Source organism: Carcharodon carcharias, chromosome 21 (assembly GCF_017639515.1).
Source record: "Carcharodon carcharias isolate sCarCar2 chromosome 21, sCarCar2.pri, whole genome shotgun sequence".
NCBI lineage: Eukaryota > Metazoa > Chordata > Chondrichthyes > Lamniformes > Lamnidae > Carcharodon > Carcharodon carcharias.
In genome coordinates, this window is record NC_054487.1 from 14,733,821 (window position 1) to 14,751,377 (window position 17,557).

General features: G+C 45.4%; 1 protein-coding gene across 2 annotated transcripts in view; it reads right to left on the reverse strand.

Annotated features, from left to right (window-relative positions):
• hipk2 (homeodomain interacting protein kinase 2) overlaps positions 1-17,557 on the reverse strand; it is a 280,504-nt gene that overhangs the window by 50,804 nt on the left and 212,143 nt on the right. For both annotated transcript variants that reach the window (XM_041216305.1, XM_041216304.1), the window contains exon 3: positions 11,866-11,989. In XM_041216305.1, the coding sequence (XP_041072239.1) occupies positions 11,866-11,989 (124 nt within the window). The remainder of the gene's footprint in view (positions 1-11,865; positions 11,990-17,557) is intronic.

The window sequence follows — 17,557 nt, forward strand, 5'->3', positions numbered from 1 at the left end:
CAGTAGCAAAATGAGACCTCTGCATTATTCAATCATGAGAGCTAATGTTTGGAGAGGTGGAGCTGTCTGGATGTTCCTCCATCCTGAGATGGTCAAGCACTAACCACTGGCGAATGTTTTTCCTGTTAGCGCTGCTTGCTAAGCTGCTGTCATGCTGGCGTTAGTGCATCCATGTGTGCAATGGTGTTTCAGCCGCTTGAAGACTGCCATGTCCACTGACTTGTTGATGCCATGGTTGAAAGGACTGCACTATGTGTAGCTGCTTAAGGAGGTGCACTGGTGGAGTGCTGATCACATTCCACAGCAGCCACATGTTTCCTTGGTTACTGCACCTTCCAAGAATGACGCCATCTTTAGGGATGAAGGTGACTTATACTGCTTCCGTGATCATTGTGAGATTGATGACTTTTTGTCATATGTTAACGCTGACAATGAAGATTTTGTTGTTCCCCTGCTTCAAGGCTTGAATAGAAATTAGGTCGTGAAAACTTGTCTTGATCGTATTCCTCTTGAAAACTTGTTGAAATAAGGTTGTCACGGGCACATCTGCCTCATCGTGCCCATGCAATCGCATCCTCAAGTGATTCACCATCTTCAGGGGGAGGTGGTGGCGTAGTGGTACATTCACTGTCCAAGTAATCCAGAGATCCAGGCTAATGCTCTGGGGGTCCCGGATTTGAAATGCTGAAATCTGAATTCAATAAATATCTGGAATTAAAAATCTGATGGTGACTATGAAGCCATTTCGATTGTCGTAATGCCCTTTAGAGAAAGAAATCTGCCATCCTCATCTGGCCTACATGTGACTCTAGATCCACAGCAATGTGGTTGACTCTTAAGTGCCCTCTGAAACAGCCTAGCGAGCCACTCAGTTGTATCAAATCACTAAAAAGTCTAACGGACCACAACGGACATTGACCTTGGCACCCAAAAAGAAAATGGCAAACTCAGCCCTGTCAACTCTGCAAAGTCCTCACTAACATGTGGAGGCTACTGCCAAAATTGGAACAGCTGTCTCACAGACTAGTCAAGCAGCCTGACATTGTCATACTCACGGAATCATACCTTACAGACAATGTCTGGCATTTTCTGGCTCTGCCATGCCTGATGAATTAGTGCTCCTCCATGTTGAACATCACTTGGAGGAAGCACTGAGGGTGGCAAGGGTGCAGAATGTACTCTGGGTGGGGGACTTCAGTGGCTCGGTATTACCACTAGAACGAGCTGGCCGAGTCCTAAAGGACGTAGCTGCTAGGCTGTGTGCGCGGCAGGTGGTAAGGGAACCAACAAGAGGGAAAAAAAACATACCTGACCTCATCCTCGCCAAACTGCCTGCCACAGATGAATCTGTCCATGACAGTATCGGTAGGAGTGACCACCACACAGTCCTTGTGGGGACAAAGTCCCATCTTCACATTGAGGATATCCTCCATCGTGTTGTGTGGCACTAAATGGGATAGATTTCATGCCAAGTAGGATAGATTTCGAATAGATCTAGCAACTCAAGACTGGGCATCCATGAGGCACTATGGGCCATCAGCAGCAGCAGAATTGTACTCATCCATAATCTGTAACCTCATGGCCCAGCATATCCCCCACTCTACCATTACCACCAATCCAGGGGATCAACTCTGGTTCAATCAAGAATGCAGGGTGGCATGCCAGGAGCAGCACTAGGTATACCTAAAAATGAGTTGTCAACCGGGTGAAACTATAACACAGGACTACTTGCGTGCCAAACAGCATAAGCAGCAAGTGACAGACAGAGCTAAGTGATTCCACAACCAGTAGGTCAAAACTAAGCTCTGCAGTCCTGCCACTCCAGTTGTGAATGGTGGTGAACAATGAAACAACTCACTGGAGGAGGAGGCTCCACAAATATCCCCATCCTCAATGATGGGTGGGGAGGCCCAGAACATCAGTGCAAAAGGTAAGGCTGAATCATTTGCAACCATTTTCATCCAGAAGTGCCAAGTGGATGATCCATCTCAGCCTCATCCAGAGGTCCCCAGCATCACAGATGTCAGTCTTCAGCCAATTCAATTCACTCTACATGATATCAAGAAATGGCTGAAGACACTGAATACTACAAAGGCTATGGGCCCTGACAATAATACTGAAGATAAAAGCAAAATACTGCGGATGCTGGAAATCTGAAACATAAACAGAAAAGGGTGGAAAAATCAGCAGGTCTGACAGCATCTGTGGAGGAAGAAACAGAGTTAACGTTTTGAGCCCGTATGCTTTGAAAAAGGATCAACGATCCCAAAATATTAACTCTATTTCTCTCTCCACAGATGCTGTCAGGCCTGCTGAATAGTACTGAAGACTTGTGCTCCACAACTTGCCGCACCCCTAGCCAAGCTGCTCCAGTACAGCTACAACACTGGCATCTACCCGGCTATGTGGAAAATTGTCCAGGTATTTCCTGTACACAAAAAGCAGGACAAAACCAACCCAGTCAATTACCACCCCACCACCCTACTCTTGGACATCAGTAAAATGATGGAAGGGGTCATCAACAGTGCTATCAAGCGGTACTTGCTTAGCAATAACCTCCTCACTGACTCTCAGTTTGGGTTCCACCAGGGCCACTCAGCTCCTGATTTTATGACAGCCTCAGTTCAAACATGGACAAAAGAGCTCCAGAGGTGAGGTGAGATTGACTGCCCTTGACATCAAGGCAGCATTTGACTGAGTGTGGCAGAGTGAGACCTAGCAAAACTGGAATCGGGGGAAAACTCTCTGCTGGTTGGAGCCATACCTAGCACAAAGGAAGATGGTTGTGGTTGTTGGAGGTCAGTCATCTCAGCTCCAAGACATCACCACAGGAGTTCCTCAGGGTAGTGTCCTAGGCCCAACCATCTTCAGCTGCTTCAACAATGACCTTCCTTCCATAATGTTAGAAGCGGGGATGATTGTACAATGTTCAGCAATATTCACGACTCCTCAGATAATGAAGCAGCCCATGTCCAAATGCAGCAAGACCTGGACAGTATCCAGGCTTGAGCTGACAAGTAGCAAGTAACATTCATGCCACACAAATGCCAGGCAATGACCATCTCCAACAAGTGAGAATCTAACTATCACCCCTTGACATTCAATGGCATTACCATTGCTGAATCCTCCACTATCAACATCCTGGGGTGGGGTGGGGGGGGTGTTTACCATAGACCAGAAACTGAATTGTACTAGCCATATAAATACTGTGGCTACAAGAGCAGGTTGGAGGCTAGGAATCCTGTGGTAAGGAGCTCAACCCCTCACTTCCCAAAGCCTGTTCACCATCTACAAGGCACAAGTCAGGAGTGTGATGGAATAGTCTCCACTTGGCTGGTGAGTGCAGCTCCAACAACACTTAAGAAGCTTGACACCATCCAAGACAAAGAAGCCTACTTTATTGTTTGTGGATGGGGTGCCATTCAGTCCCTCTGCCACCGATGCACAGTGGCAGAATTGAGTACCATCTACAAGATGCACTGCAGGAATTCACCAAGGCTCCTTCAATAGCACCTTCCAAACCCATGACCACTACCACCTAGAAGGACAAGGCCAGCAGACTATGGGAATACCACTACCTGGAAGCTCCCCTCCAAGTCATTCACCATCCTGATTTGGAAATATATCGCCGTTCCTTCACTGTCGCTTTGTCAAAATCTTGGAACTCTTCCTAACAGTACTGTGGATGTACCTACACCACATGGATTGCAGCAGTTCAAGAAGGCAGCTCACTACCAGCTTAAGGGCAATTAGGGTTGGATAATAAATGCTGGCCTAGCCAGCGAAGCCCTCATCCCATGAATGAATGAAAAAAACTTCAGATTCACCCCCTTCCAAGTCCTACTCATCTGAGGAGATGTCTAGCTCCTTAATGTCTCCCTCTGGCAAAATATTCCCTCTTTGGAGCACTAGTGTGTGCAGAGCGCAGTAAACAACGATGATTTGGGACACTCTCTGTGATGAGTATTGGAGAGTCCCGCCCGACCGATCCAAACATCATAAACGCACCTTTAAAAGGCTAATAGTTTGCTCTATTAAGGACCTTGTGGCAGAACATGCAGCATTGTATCTCTCCCCAGATGCATTCTATGGCTGAATAATGGGCGTCATTCACCATGTCTTCTCTGGGTACCCCTTATCACCAAGAAGCCAACCCTCTAAGCGCCAAAACAAAAGCAGAATTACCTGGAAAAACTCAGCAGGCCTGTTGAAGGGTCATGAGGACTCGAAACATCAACTCTTTTCTTCTCCACCGATGCTGCCAGACCTGCTGAGTTTTTCCAGGTAATTCTGCTTTTGTTTTGGATTCCAGCATCCGCAGTTTTTTGTTTTTACCTCTAAGTGCCAAGGCCACTCAAATATTTCTGGCACCTGGAAGTGAAACAAAACGTAAGAGTCGCATTAGCTCCCTGGGTACCAAGCACAAACATGTATGGTCTGCTTTCCGAGATCATAAATTAGCTGCATGTTCAGAGAATGAAATCTTTTCCTATTTATGAATCTACAGGCTGCTGCCAGGGACCTCTCAGGGCCATATGTGTGCAATTGATGGTGCCCTACACTTGTGGGAAGCCTGAGATTGCAGAAAATCCCACAGCTCTGGCAGCCTGGCTTGTTTCATCCATGCAGAACCGCATGTAAACGATGAGCTTTACTGAAAAAGTGAATTTGACATCTCCCTTATGCACTTGTGTCACTGATTGTGAGATTCCACAATGGTCCCCACTGGAGCCCTGGAAGTAAACGCTGTCAAAAAAGTTCAGTACGTTAGTAACCTTCAGAGCAACCGGCATTGGCAGCCCTCCAAGTCCCTGTGACGTGGAGAACATGGCAAATTTGAGCTACCACATCCCTACACAAGCGGAGGTGCCTGAAGCATTGTCTTTCGCTCATCTCCATGCATGAGCTGTGTTTTCTTTAGACCCTTAATCGTGCCAAATATCTTCGTTGATTCAGTCCCTCCCCTTCAGCATCTGGGATCTCCTGAGGCCCTGCTAGTTCTTGTTCCTCAGGGTGATGGTCTTCCCTGAGCTGTGCCCTTCCTCTCCTCATTCTAATCTTGGCCATCAACAAAGCAGCATTGCCTGCAGCCTGCATTCTCCGCTCCTCCTTGTATCTGTGAGCGGATACAATTGAGCAATCAATGGTGGTTCCTATTGAATGGTCTCCCATATACAAGGCAGGAATGCAGTCTTGACTTGCCCTCAGTCTGTACCTGGCATACTAAGGCCACCCCTAGCAGGATAAGATCATCCTTTTTTAAATTCATTCATGGGATGTGGGCATCGCTGGCTATGCTAGCATTTATTGCCCATCCCTAATTACCCTTGTTCAAAGGGCAGTTAAGAGTCAACCACATTGCTGTGGGAGTCACATGCAGAACAGGCCAGACCAGGTAAGGACAGCATATATGCTTCCATAAAGGGCATCAGTGAACCAGATTGGTTTTTGCAATAATCGACACTGGTCTCTTGGTCATCATTAGACTTTTAATTCCAAATTGTTATTGAATTCAAATTTATCTGACATGGCGGGATTCAAACCTGGGTCCCCAGAGCATTACCCTGGGTCTCTGGATCACTAGTCCAGCCACATTGCCATCACCTCCTGGAAGACAACAGGTGGCTGAGTTTTCCTCTCAAACGTGACTGCACATTCACAACAAAGGTCTTAATTAGGGTCAAAAGCCCCATGTTCTATGACCCCCAGTCAGGCTTCTGGTGGTTGACCTCCACTGGCCTTGACAATAACTATTGATACTCAAACCTTGCACTTAAGTCATGACCACATGCATGGTGGCTTTAATGCCATGACCATATACTGGGAACATGGAGACTTGTAAGGTCCATGCTGCCTCTGTGCAGCAGCCTTGGCCCTTGATTGCATGATCTTACATCCATTCTCACGTGCCTCTTTTAAGGATCAGATGCCAATTAAGACCATATGCATTTCAGCGCCGAAACTTAATGGATTTGCGCCTAAATGTGTAACATTAATAAAGGAGCCAAGCTCATTCATTTTGCGTTAGATCCATGAGTCCAGCACTCAGCTGAGCCATGCTCTCCACAGCTTGAGCAGAAAATTTATAGGGTGCCTTTTACATCGGCCAAAGATTGCCGTGCTGAGCTCCTCTCACATACCCAGAGACTCCTCCCTAAACAGTTCTTTTCTAGTTTGTTTTTCAAGCTGTGGTGAAATCAAAAATGGTGCTGCTGACTTTCGTCCATGAGCCCAGCTTCCAACCTCCCGCTATCATCCACCAAGTTCCTCCCACGCTCCTTCATACTCACCGCTTCCTAATTCCCATTCCTCCTGTCACTATCCAGCCTCCCACTGTTACCTTTGACCCCATCATTGTCCATGTGGATATTCCTGTTCTCCCCACTAAGCCCTTTGATGTTGATGTCCCCATGCCATTTGTTGATCTGCCCTTCTCCTTCTCGAAGCCACATGCACCCTTAGCTGTTGGACCCTCACCCTTTGGGGCCATCCAATATGCCCCCACAATTTTTCAGCTGCCGACTTACAGGATTCAGATGCCACCCCTGAATATTACTGTGCCCTCTGTCTCACAATACCATGAGTCAAACCTCCAGGACTAAATGCCTTAGGTGACTGACTACACCCTGCACACCCTATGGTGCACCACCGTCACTGCCCGGAGAAGACTTCCCCCGCCCAAGATCGTGACTAAGGCATGCGTGCCCTGCAGAGCCCTCTTACGTGGCCCGTACAGCCCCAGGACAGTCTCTTAAATATGCCCTCGACAGCATGGCCTCAATGCCAGGATGGTCTCTAACACCTCCTTGGACAGTCTGATAACTCTTGCCCCAGGACAGCCTTTCATTACAAAAACAGAATTACCTGGAAAAACTCAGCAGGTCTGGCAGCATCGGCGGAGAAGAAAAGAGTTGATGTTTCGAGTCCTCATGACCCTTCATCAGAACTAGGTGAATCCAAGGAAGGGGTGAAATATAAGCTGGTTTAAGGTGTGTGTGTGTGTGTCTGTGTCTGTGTGTGGGGGGTGGGTGTTGGGTGGGGAGAGAGAAGTGGAGGTGGGGGTGGTGTGGTTGTAGGGACAAGCAAGCAGTGATAGAAGCAGATCATCAAAAGATGTCACAGACAAAAGAACAAAAGAACACAGAGGTGTTGAAGTTGGTGATATTATCTAAACGAATGTGCTAATTAAGAATGGATGGTAGGGCACTCAAGGTATAGCTCCAGTGGGGGTGGGGGGAGCATAAAAGATTTAAAAATATTTAAAAATAATGGAAGTAGGTGGGAAAAGAAAAATCTATATAATTTATTGGAAAAAACAAAAGGAAGGGGGAAGAAACAGAAAGGGGGTGGGGATGGAGGAGGGAGTTCAAGACCTAAAGTTGTTGAATTCAATATTCAGTCTGGAAGGCTGTAAAGTTCCTAGTCGGAAGATGAGGTGCTGTTCCTCCATTTTGCGTTAGGCTTCACGGGAACAATGCAGCAAGCCAAGGACAGACATGTGGGCAAGAGAGCAGGGTGGAGTGTTAAATGACAAGCAACAGGGAGGTTTGGGTCATTCTTGCGGACAGATCGCAGGTGTTCTGCAAAGCGGTTGCCCAGTTTACGTTTGGTCTCTCCAATGTAGAGTAGACCGCATTGGGAGCAACGAATACAGTAGACTAAGTTGGGGGAAATGCAAATGAAATGCTGCTTCACTTGAAAGGAGTGTTTGGGCCCGTGGACGGTGAGGAGAGAGGAAGTGAAGGGGCAGGTGTTGCATCTTTTGCGTGGGCATGGGGAGGTGCCATAGGTGGGGGTTGAGGAGAAGGGGGTGATGGAAGAGTGGACCAGGGTGTCCTGGAGGGAACGATCCCTACAGAATGCTGACAGGGGGGGGGTGAAGGGAAGATGTGTTTGGTGGTGGCATCATGCTGGAGTTGGCGGAAATGACAGAGGATGATCCTTTGAAAGCGGAGACTGATGGGGTGATAAGTGAGGACAAGGGGGTCCCTATCATGTTTCTGGGAGGGAGGAGAAGGCATGAGGGCAGATGCCTTTCATTACTCCACTCTGTTCCTTGACCGCCCCCAGTCCTGTCTCCATCTCTCCCTTCCCGTCTAGTATTTCCCCCTCCGAATCCTGCCTCCGTCAATAGTTCTGTCTCCATCTCACTCCTCTCCTCTCACATTGCCCACCTCCTACTCCTGCCTCCGTCTCACCCCTCCCAGCTGGTCTTGACCCCCATCACCAGCCTTGGCACAGCTTGTGCTACAGGCGCTCGATATCTTGCAGCAACACTTTTAAAGGAAGGCAAAAGGAGCATCTACTGACCTTTATGCAGTGGATAAAGTGAAGCTTGCCAGGTGTGCACCACTTATATACAGGCGTAAAACAGACCCTTTTAATTATCCACCGGTGAGGCACTTAACTTGGAAGGTAAACATAATTCTACCAAGTTGCCCTTTTAATGAGCATTCATGAGTCACAAATGAATGCAAATGTGGTTCCTGACATAGATCAGTGGGAACCTTGCCCGCCTTTAACCTGCCATCAAAGTCGGGAGAACGGAATTCCAAACTAATTTCCTGCCGGCAAGAAACTGACTTTTTCCATCACGCCAGATTTAGTGCCCCTGCTTGCCACAATTCTCGCCACTGGCAAGAGTGGAAAATTCTGATCAGGACATTTGCAGCCAAGAACTAGAAACTTGATTTTAAAAAAACATATTATTATGTTTGACAGAACAAGTCTCACAGAAATTGAAGGCAAGTGCATGCCTTGATAAATGACTGGTCACCAAACTAGATGGGTATAGAAATGGAGTAAAATAAGCCAGTATCGAGCAACATACCAAAAATACTGAGCTTTATTTACCGACAAAGTTGCACGTTATCCTGGAACTGAAATTTGTGCCTCCACAATAGAAAATGCTGATTGGGGGCCTTCGAGTCAAATAAGTGGCCAGTATTGAGATGCAAAAAGAAGGGGAAAAAATGAATCTTGGTTTTGCAGCTAAAACCTCAAAGCTCATGTTTCTCCTGGCCTCTGCTAACAGCTCCTCAGCTGGCCTCAGGTATCACAGTGAGGTTCTCTCACAGATCAGTAAGTATATTATAGTAATATGGTATGCCAATCAACCACAAAACAAACCAGAGGAGCTCTGAAATAGAATAAAAGGACTTATGCCATGGCAGCTCTGCATGGGTCACAGGTATAGGACCATTCAGCACTGCAGCAAAGAGCAATTTAAGACATTGCCCCCCTCAGCAACAGGCAACCAGTTTGGAGAAATGACTACATTTAGCCATCTGTAGTCAGCACAACATTAGCTCTTTCTAATAAAAATCCTCATCTAAGCAAGTAGATTTGGCTCCAGGCATTCAGAGAATCTGCTGCTCTGTCAGTCATCTGTTTAACTCTCTGCTCTTTCCAAGTTGTCCTTCAGCAAAGGAGATGGACATTATTCCTGCGAATTATTAGTAGCAGTCATTTGTGGTTTCTGGTTTGGATACTGGACTCATACCAGCGGAGTTCTTTCCCCCTGACGTGACCCATTGGCATAAAGGTTTATTCCCCTAAATTATCAGAGGTCTAAAGGCTGATTTTGCATTGAGCCATTATGCCCGCATGAAACCCAATTGAAATCACTTTGCTATTTATGGGAACTTGCTGTGTGTTAAATGGCCATGTTTCCTACATCATAACATTTCAGAAGTACTTCACTGGCTTTGGGACATCCTGAAGTCATACAAGACACTAAATGGAAGTCTTCCTTTGTTTTTTCAAAGACCCTATTTTTCGCTTATTTCCCAGTTCTTTCTACTTCTCCCCTAATGTTACTGGAATACAGTTCCTCCAATGCTTACAATTTACTCCACCTTAATTTCTAATGAACTGTTGGCTGAAGTACTTCTAGTGTGTCATCGACATACTAGTTACCTTCAAATGAATATCAAGCACAATAACAAGTAGGTGAAGACACTGCCACTGACATCGCACATAACCACATAACCTAGCGAGTGTCGGGTTTGATCCTGTGTTGATCAGAATTCTGGCTCCTTGCACATCCCCAATTTTCATTTGGCTCAGCGCCTCGAGTTAGTGAGGAGAAAATGAGAAATGGTTTCTACTTCTGATCCCTGTCTACAGATTCCTGCTAGAAATGGAAATCTTTAGACACTTGTCTTACTCATCTCCCCCCAGTTCCATCACCTCACCACTGGCAGTTGTACCTTCAGCTGTCCGGGCCCTAAGTTCAGGAATACCTCCACTTCTCTCTCCTCCTTTGAGATACTCCTTAAGACCTATCTCTTTGACCAAACCTTTGGCCAACTGTCCTAATGTCTTCTCATTGGCGTGATGTCAAATTGTGTCTGATTATGTTCCTGTGACATGCTTTGGGACATTCTACATTGTTAGTTGAGCTGTTGAACTCAGTGCTCCCTGAATTAGGGAGGGGAAAAAAATCAACCAGAGTTCCAGTTCTTTGCCATTATCAAAAGTTGTAGATGTTACATGAGGACAGGATTGCCCTCCAAGGGTGAACAGTTTGCACATTCACCATCTAAGCTCGTACATGATGAACAGCTCCTTATTCCAATTACCAGCACAATTGGAACTGCACTTAGGCAAAAGCTCGACCCTGGGGAACAGACGAGAAGAAACATTAAGAGAAGAAAATAAATGCCAGCTCCCCAGGATCTGAACTGGTTAAGGCAGCTGAATGAGTGACCCATACAAGCAAGGCCCCAGGTTCAATCCCCAGCCTTTATGGAGTTAGCTGTTCACAATCAGAGTGCAACAATTTACATTCACACTGTGGACCTAGGGAGGAGAAAGCCAGCCAGGGTTTCTTTATCTCATCCCTACATAGTGAGTCCTGCTGTGTGTGGTCATCAGACGAGGATGGCTTTAGAGTCTGGGGTGCCTAGGTTCAATGGTCAGTTCTTAACTGAGACAGCTTACCTCAGCTAGGTTGGGGCAGGATAATGTTTACAATGGGCCTTTGTGATCCTGGGTTAGGCAGAGGAATATAAAAAATCAGTTCCAATCCTTATCATTGTCCATGGGAATATACACGGCAGGTGAGAAGATCAGCAGGCTTGTCTGCGCTGCTCTGTCTCATCATATAGCCTGTCAACCCTAGGCTCATCAATGCTTTCAAGAAACAAGGGGAGGAATCTAAATATGAGGCACAAAAACACTTGAAAAATATAATGCTCAGGAGTTGTAGGCCATCACCTTTTCTCTTTTGCTGATTTAGCAATATTTTTTCAAATGAAGTCGAAATAATTATTTCCCCTAACTGTCACACACAATGAAGTAATGCTGTTTGCTGAGTTACAGTTGCTCCTTTAAGTTACCAGCTACCCAGCATTAAATTGGACAGCAAGGGAACTTTGTAAAGATTGGTGGGTTGGGCATTAAATAGAAAGGGAGATTCCTCCAGGGTCCCATGAGTAACTGTTACAAATGGGGAAAGCAGCAACGAAATTGGGAGAAGCGTATGGAGGTCAGGTGTCTCCACTTGAGAGTTCCTTTCACAGAATTCTAGCATCAATACTACAGTTTTTCATCACCAATTCCCCTGAATTGCAATAGGTAATGTGGTTTTATTTCGCATGTAGTGCCCAGGGTTTGAGTTGAATCCGTCTAGATTTTGTGCTCAAGTCTTCGGAATGGGACTGGAACCCATAACCTTCTCAACTCAAGGAGCAAGCGTGCTACCACTGAGCCACGGCTGATAGGCATTGGGAACATGAAGTCACAAACTATCGAAACGAGATGCCAAATGGGAATAATTGATGAAGAAGCCTAAATCACTCGACAACTATCAATCAGGCCAGATGTGGTATTGTGCCTGAGGTCAATCCAGTTAAAGCATACCTGATCATATTCCGAAGCTCCTGGATACAATGGCCACCCCAAGAAAAGCTCTGCAATGACACATCCTAGCGACCACATGTCGATAGCCTCACAAAACAGCAGCCCCAGGATAATCTCTGGCGCTCTACAGAAAGAGAGAGAAAAATAATTAGGAGTTAGTCGCAAAAACATTCTTTCTTTTACTCTGCCTCTTCTCCCAAGTTGTTAATGATTCTGCAGGCATTGTCAGTACCTCACACTATCCCTTGGCAAGCTCAGATAATAAGTGTCACCTGGCAACTGGACAGCAGGAACTGGGAGCTCCAGCTAATTGTTCCTCTCCTTCCTGTTGCTCAGGCACTGAGAGCAAGTCTAACATCTTTCTGATCTCCATCAACCAGCTCTGCACAGAGCAGGAATTAGGTACCTGGAGCTAGATGTTTGTGTGCTGAATTGGGTTGGACGAGAGATGGACAACTAAAAAAACGGTGCCAACATCGTCGTGCCTCCGTTCCCACCCCTGACGATTTTCACGGAGGTGGAAGGACAGCGGGGAAAGGGCAGGAAAGTGAAGGCGCCCACTTTGTTAATTGGGTGCAGTTCAGTAATTAAGCAGCTTGTTAAGTACTCGCTTTCTAAGGTAATGAAAGTTTTGCAGGGCTGGGCAGTCGTTGGGAGCTGTGTGAAGCTGAACAGCTCCAGCCTGTCGTGAACAGGGTCAGGATCATGGACAATGTTTTATTTGAAAAGAAGTGGAAGATTGAAAGAAAATCTATGCGACAAAAATGAAAGTTTAATAAGACTAATATTTCCCTACCATATTTGGGGTTCCAGCTCTCTATCTGTCCTGGCCAACTTGAAGATTCAGGCGCTTTCATTTTTTAAGCATGTGCCGACAGCAATGGGATCCACTTCCTCAGTGTCCCTTCTCCATTCCCACCCCCATGGCTAATTGGGTGCCACTCACGACCCCTCACCAATGAACCCCCTGCTTCTACCAAAATCTGAAACTTTGCGAACTGGAAACGAACCGCCTCCCGAATCACGCCTCCTCGGACAAAATCCGACCCTTGCGACCTTCGGTGATAATGCAGTTCTTTCAATGTGATGTAAGACTGCTATTTTTCACCAAAACCTCCACTGGTCTTCACAACTACCACAAACACTTTCCTTGCCAGCAGCGGATTGGGCACAGATCAAAGCAATTTGAAATTGGATATAACTTAACAGGCCAACACAACACAAATCCAGATCTATGGAAAGGGAAAATACAGCTGAACAAGACGAGCAAAACCAGGTACAGATAGATAACATTAATTCTACATGAAAATAGTGACTACACTTTAAAAGTACTTCACTGGCTGTAAAACACTTTGGAACTTCCTGAGGCTGCAAAAGGTGCTATATAAATGCAAATCTTCCTTCTTTCAATAGATGGAAAGATAGAGCTACATCTATAGGTAAACAGATTGGTGTATATAGATATAAATGGGTAGACAGGTAGAGATTTATAGACAGCTAAACATAGATCTTTGATTTATTGTGAACTGTTCAAATTGGAATTGTATTACCATGTGATCCAAGTCAGAAGTTCAAATCACAGTCCCAACAACCTCCGTGCAGACAGAGATCTTCTAGCACTTCTATGAATTTGGTAAACAAACACCATGATTGCATTCTGTTTATTGTTATGTGCAGACCTAATGAGGTGCTAGCTACCAGAAGGTTGTTCAGGGGACATAGATTCAAGATAAGTGGCAGAAGGTGTAGGGAGGACATGAAAAAGAACTTTTTTATGCAGAGGGTAGTGGGTGTCTGGAATTCACTGCCCAAGTTGGTGGTAGAGACAGAAACTCCAAACTCTTTTAAAAAAATGCCTGGATCTGCACCTTAAGTGCTGAAAGCTGCAGGGAAATGGGCCGGGTGCAGGAAGGTGGGATTAGAAAGGGCACCTGGGTGTCCTCAGGCTGCCATGGACAAGATGGGCCGAATGGCTTCCTTCTGTGCTGTAACTTTTCTATGGTTCATATGTTCCCCAGCTCATCTATCTTCATAACACCAGTGATAGGGAGTTAGATTGAGCATTGTTTTCCTGATCTATGCTGGGTCAGATATGAACAAGGAATTTCAACTGACCAAATCATTTCCTGCTCACTCTTATTCCATAGAATCTGTGATCCGGTTACAACCTTTAAGGTTGTTTAATTCTGTAGTGCTCCTGATTAATCACATCACTATGGGTCACACTGTCGGCCTCCAGCTAAAAATTCAGGTTTCTGTAACAGAGGGCTTTCTATTTGACTTCAGCACAAGTTATTAAATAATGCGGCTCAGGTATTATAATCTGTTAATAAAATGAAAGTTAAAAGCTGCCCCTGATGACTGAGCTGGAGAGGTAGTGACTAACCGAACTGCAGAGCGTTAAAAGGCCCGAAACCATCCAGTTTGTAATGGCTCTGATCTCAGGCAGGACAGCAGTTAGGCCACCACAATCAACCTTGATGCCCCTGAGTTAGAGAGGGGAAAATCCAAACAGCTCCTCTTGCCTATTGGAAGTGGGTGATGGCGAAAGAATGTGTAGCTAGTCGGTGAAGAAGATAGGTCAGGATTGCGCTGTGTAAAATTATTTAGGAAAAGAAAATTTTGAGCAGGGAAGTGGTGGCTTGGCAGGAGCAGAGCTTTTTTTTCCTGTCCATGTTTGATCATTGTTTTTAATTCTGGATTGCCAGGCTAAAATCAGACTCTCCCCAAACCAGAGATCAAATCCATGGCCTACAAGCCTCTGGGTGAAGGATCAAATTAGGCTGGCTGTGTACATCTCTGCGTTATCTTACTTGCCTTCGCTCACTATCTGGACACATGAACACTGGCTGCTTGCGTCATACTCCATCAAGGGCCAACACCTTCAGGGTGGAGAAACTTGGCTGGAGGAATGACTGCAACCCCAGATCCGATCGGCCAACATCCTTCGCTGAACAAGTTGAGGCGGGGGGGTGCAGGTTAATCTTGTTCTACAAGGCAACAAGCCAAAGTGTAGGATGGTCAGAATGTGAGATTGGATGAATATCCTGGATTTTTACTTCAGCATTTGGTTCAGGCATTGTGGTATTTATGCTCAGGTTTCCCTCAGGAGATTAAATGGCCCAGGTTCAATTCTTGATTGGCTAGATGTTACATGATCTGTCAAAGGAACAGGTGTTCAGAATAGCCATTTCTTATTTTAAGTCAATACTCCAGCACAGTGCAGCAAGCTAAATAGTGTGGATCTGATCTGTCCTGTTAACCCTTTGGCCTGGATTTTCATCCTCAACACAGGTAGCAGGAGTCAGGAAAATTTCCAGTTACTTGAAGCGTATGAGGCTTGGACAATGTTTGATAGGTTTAGGAAACCAGATGAACAGTCCATGGAAGAATATATCATGGAATTTTGATAAATAGTATAGGAGACTAGAGCAAATTGAACTTGAAATTGCAGAATCGGTATTGGTATTTAAATTGCTGGGCTGTGCTTACATTTCCCATGCCGATAGTCTTTTAGTACTAACAGGGGTTCAGTTCCGGGGGAAAGAATCTCTCTTAGATCAAATGCTGCCCTAATAAGATTTCTGGGGAAACAATCGTTCCCTGCCACTTTTTTTAGCAAATGCGAACAACTATGCTGTAAATCAAAGGATAGAGGATTCAATGGTGACCGAATTTTGCGGTCGACCCAAATATTAGACAAAGATTCCAATACAAAGATGGGGTTAATGACAAGAGGTCTGAAAACGGCCGTAACCCTGGCCAATTTGAGAGTCGGGACAAAAAGTGTATCTGGGATGGTGACTGTTTAAACCCAAAAAATGCACGGGTCATAGTTAATCGGGGTTTTTGGTGTGGTTCCCAGTACCATTACACAATGAACTGTCCACAACGAAGGAATCATGTTTTTGAAGTGACCCACGAGGCGGATTCATCTGAAACTGAAAATGATGATGGTGACTGCCATGACGGGATTGTATTGATCACTGAGTTTGAATCCGGTGATGAGTATCTTGATGGTAGATTCCTTCAACTGTGCAGTTCTGGACAGTGGTTGCACTTCTCCGGTGTGCAGCATGGCCTGGCTTGACTGCTATCTGAAGCCTCTCAATGAGGCAGACCTGCAGAAGGTCAAGGAATATGAAAGCTCTACCTGCTTCAGGTTCGGAAATGACAATACATTAACATCCTCCAAACGGATGGTCCTCCCTTCTAAGGTAGCAGGGATCAATCGGTTTATCAGTACTGATGTGGTTTCTAGTGAGATACCCGCTATTGAAGAGTTGATCTGCGATGAAGGAGGCTCAGGTGATGCTAGATATGAAGAATGATAGAGCAGTTGTGTTTGGGAAAAATGTGGATCTACATTTTACTTGGTCAGGCATTACTGCTTGCCACTGAGGAAGCCAGAGATTTCTCATCAAAAAGTTCATGAAGTTTTGTTAACTGCTGAGAATGAGAATTTGGTGGACAAAAAGATGATCATTTGGAAATTACATAGATAGTTTGCACATCCGGCGCCACAGAAACTGAAGAATCTGCTTCGAGTTGCGGGAGTGGTCGATAAAGGATAGGATGATCTTATTGAACAAATCACTGCTCAGTGTGAAATTTGCCTTAAATATTGCAAGACACCACCACAACCTGTTGTGAGCTTGCCACTAGCCAGGGAGTTTAATGATGCAGTGGCAATGGACTTGAAAGTTTGGGACAAGGACTGGGGTATTTTTTTACTACACTTCATAGATTTGGCAACCAGATTTAATCTATCCACTGTGATACATAGTAAAGACAAAAGGACCATTGTCGATAAGGTCATGGAGAAATGGGTAGGAACAGGATTAGGAACACCAACGAAGTTCCTCACAGATAATGGTGGGGAATTCGCCAGTGAGGAATTTTGAGATATGTGCGAAAATTTAAACATCGTAGTTATGCACACTGCAGCTGAGAGTCCATTTAGTAATGGTCTTTGTGAAAGAAACTATGCAGTAATAGATGACATGCTACATAAAATATTGGCTGATCAACCAGTTTGTAAACTGCAAACGGCGCTAGCATGGGCAGTGCACGCAAAGAACTCTCTGCAAATGGTTGGGGGGTACAGTCTGTATCAGTTGGTGTACAGAATAAATCCAAAGTTACCTTCAGTGTTGTCAGATGCTCCCCCTGCTCTAGAAGGGATTAGCGTTAGCTCCACTTTTTCTGCTCACCTGAATGCTTTGCATTCAGGCAGAAATTCTCATTAAAGCTGAGGTTTCTGAGAAAATTCAGCAGGCCCTAGTTTAGACAAGGAGATGGGGTATATTATAAAAGGGAAGGCCAGAAAGTGGAAAGGACCTGGCAAGGTTATAGAGAGTGATGGGGAAAGTAGTAATTGTGCAACACGGTAATCAAACTGTTGGGGTACATTCTTCATGGTTAATTGGTACTGGCTATACCTTTACAAGTTCTGAACAGGACATAGAATGCGAGGAGGCACCATGCACTTCACACACACATACACATACACATACACTGGATAGTTATGAGGAGCAGACATGGCAGATACAGGGTTAACTGACTATGAACAAAGTAATACTGAGGTACAGGACAACGCTATTCGTCCAAAAGGACAATTACCCAAAGTAGGAACAAAGGTAACATACATGCCAGAATGGACCAGTGTGTGGAGAGACACCACCATCACAGG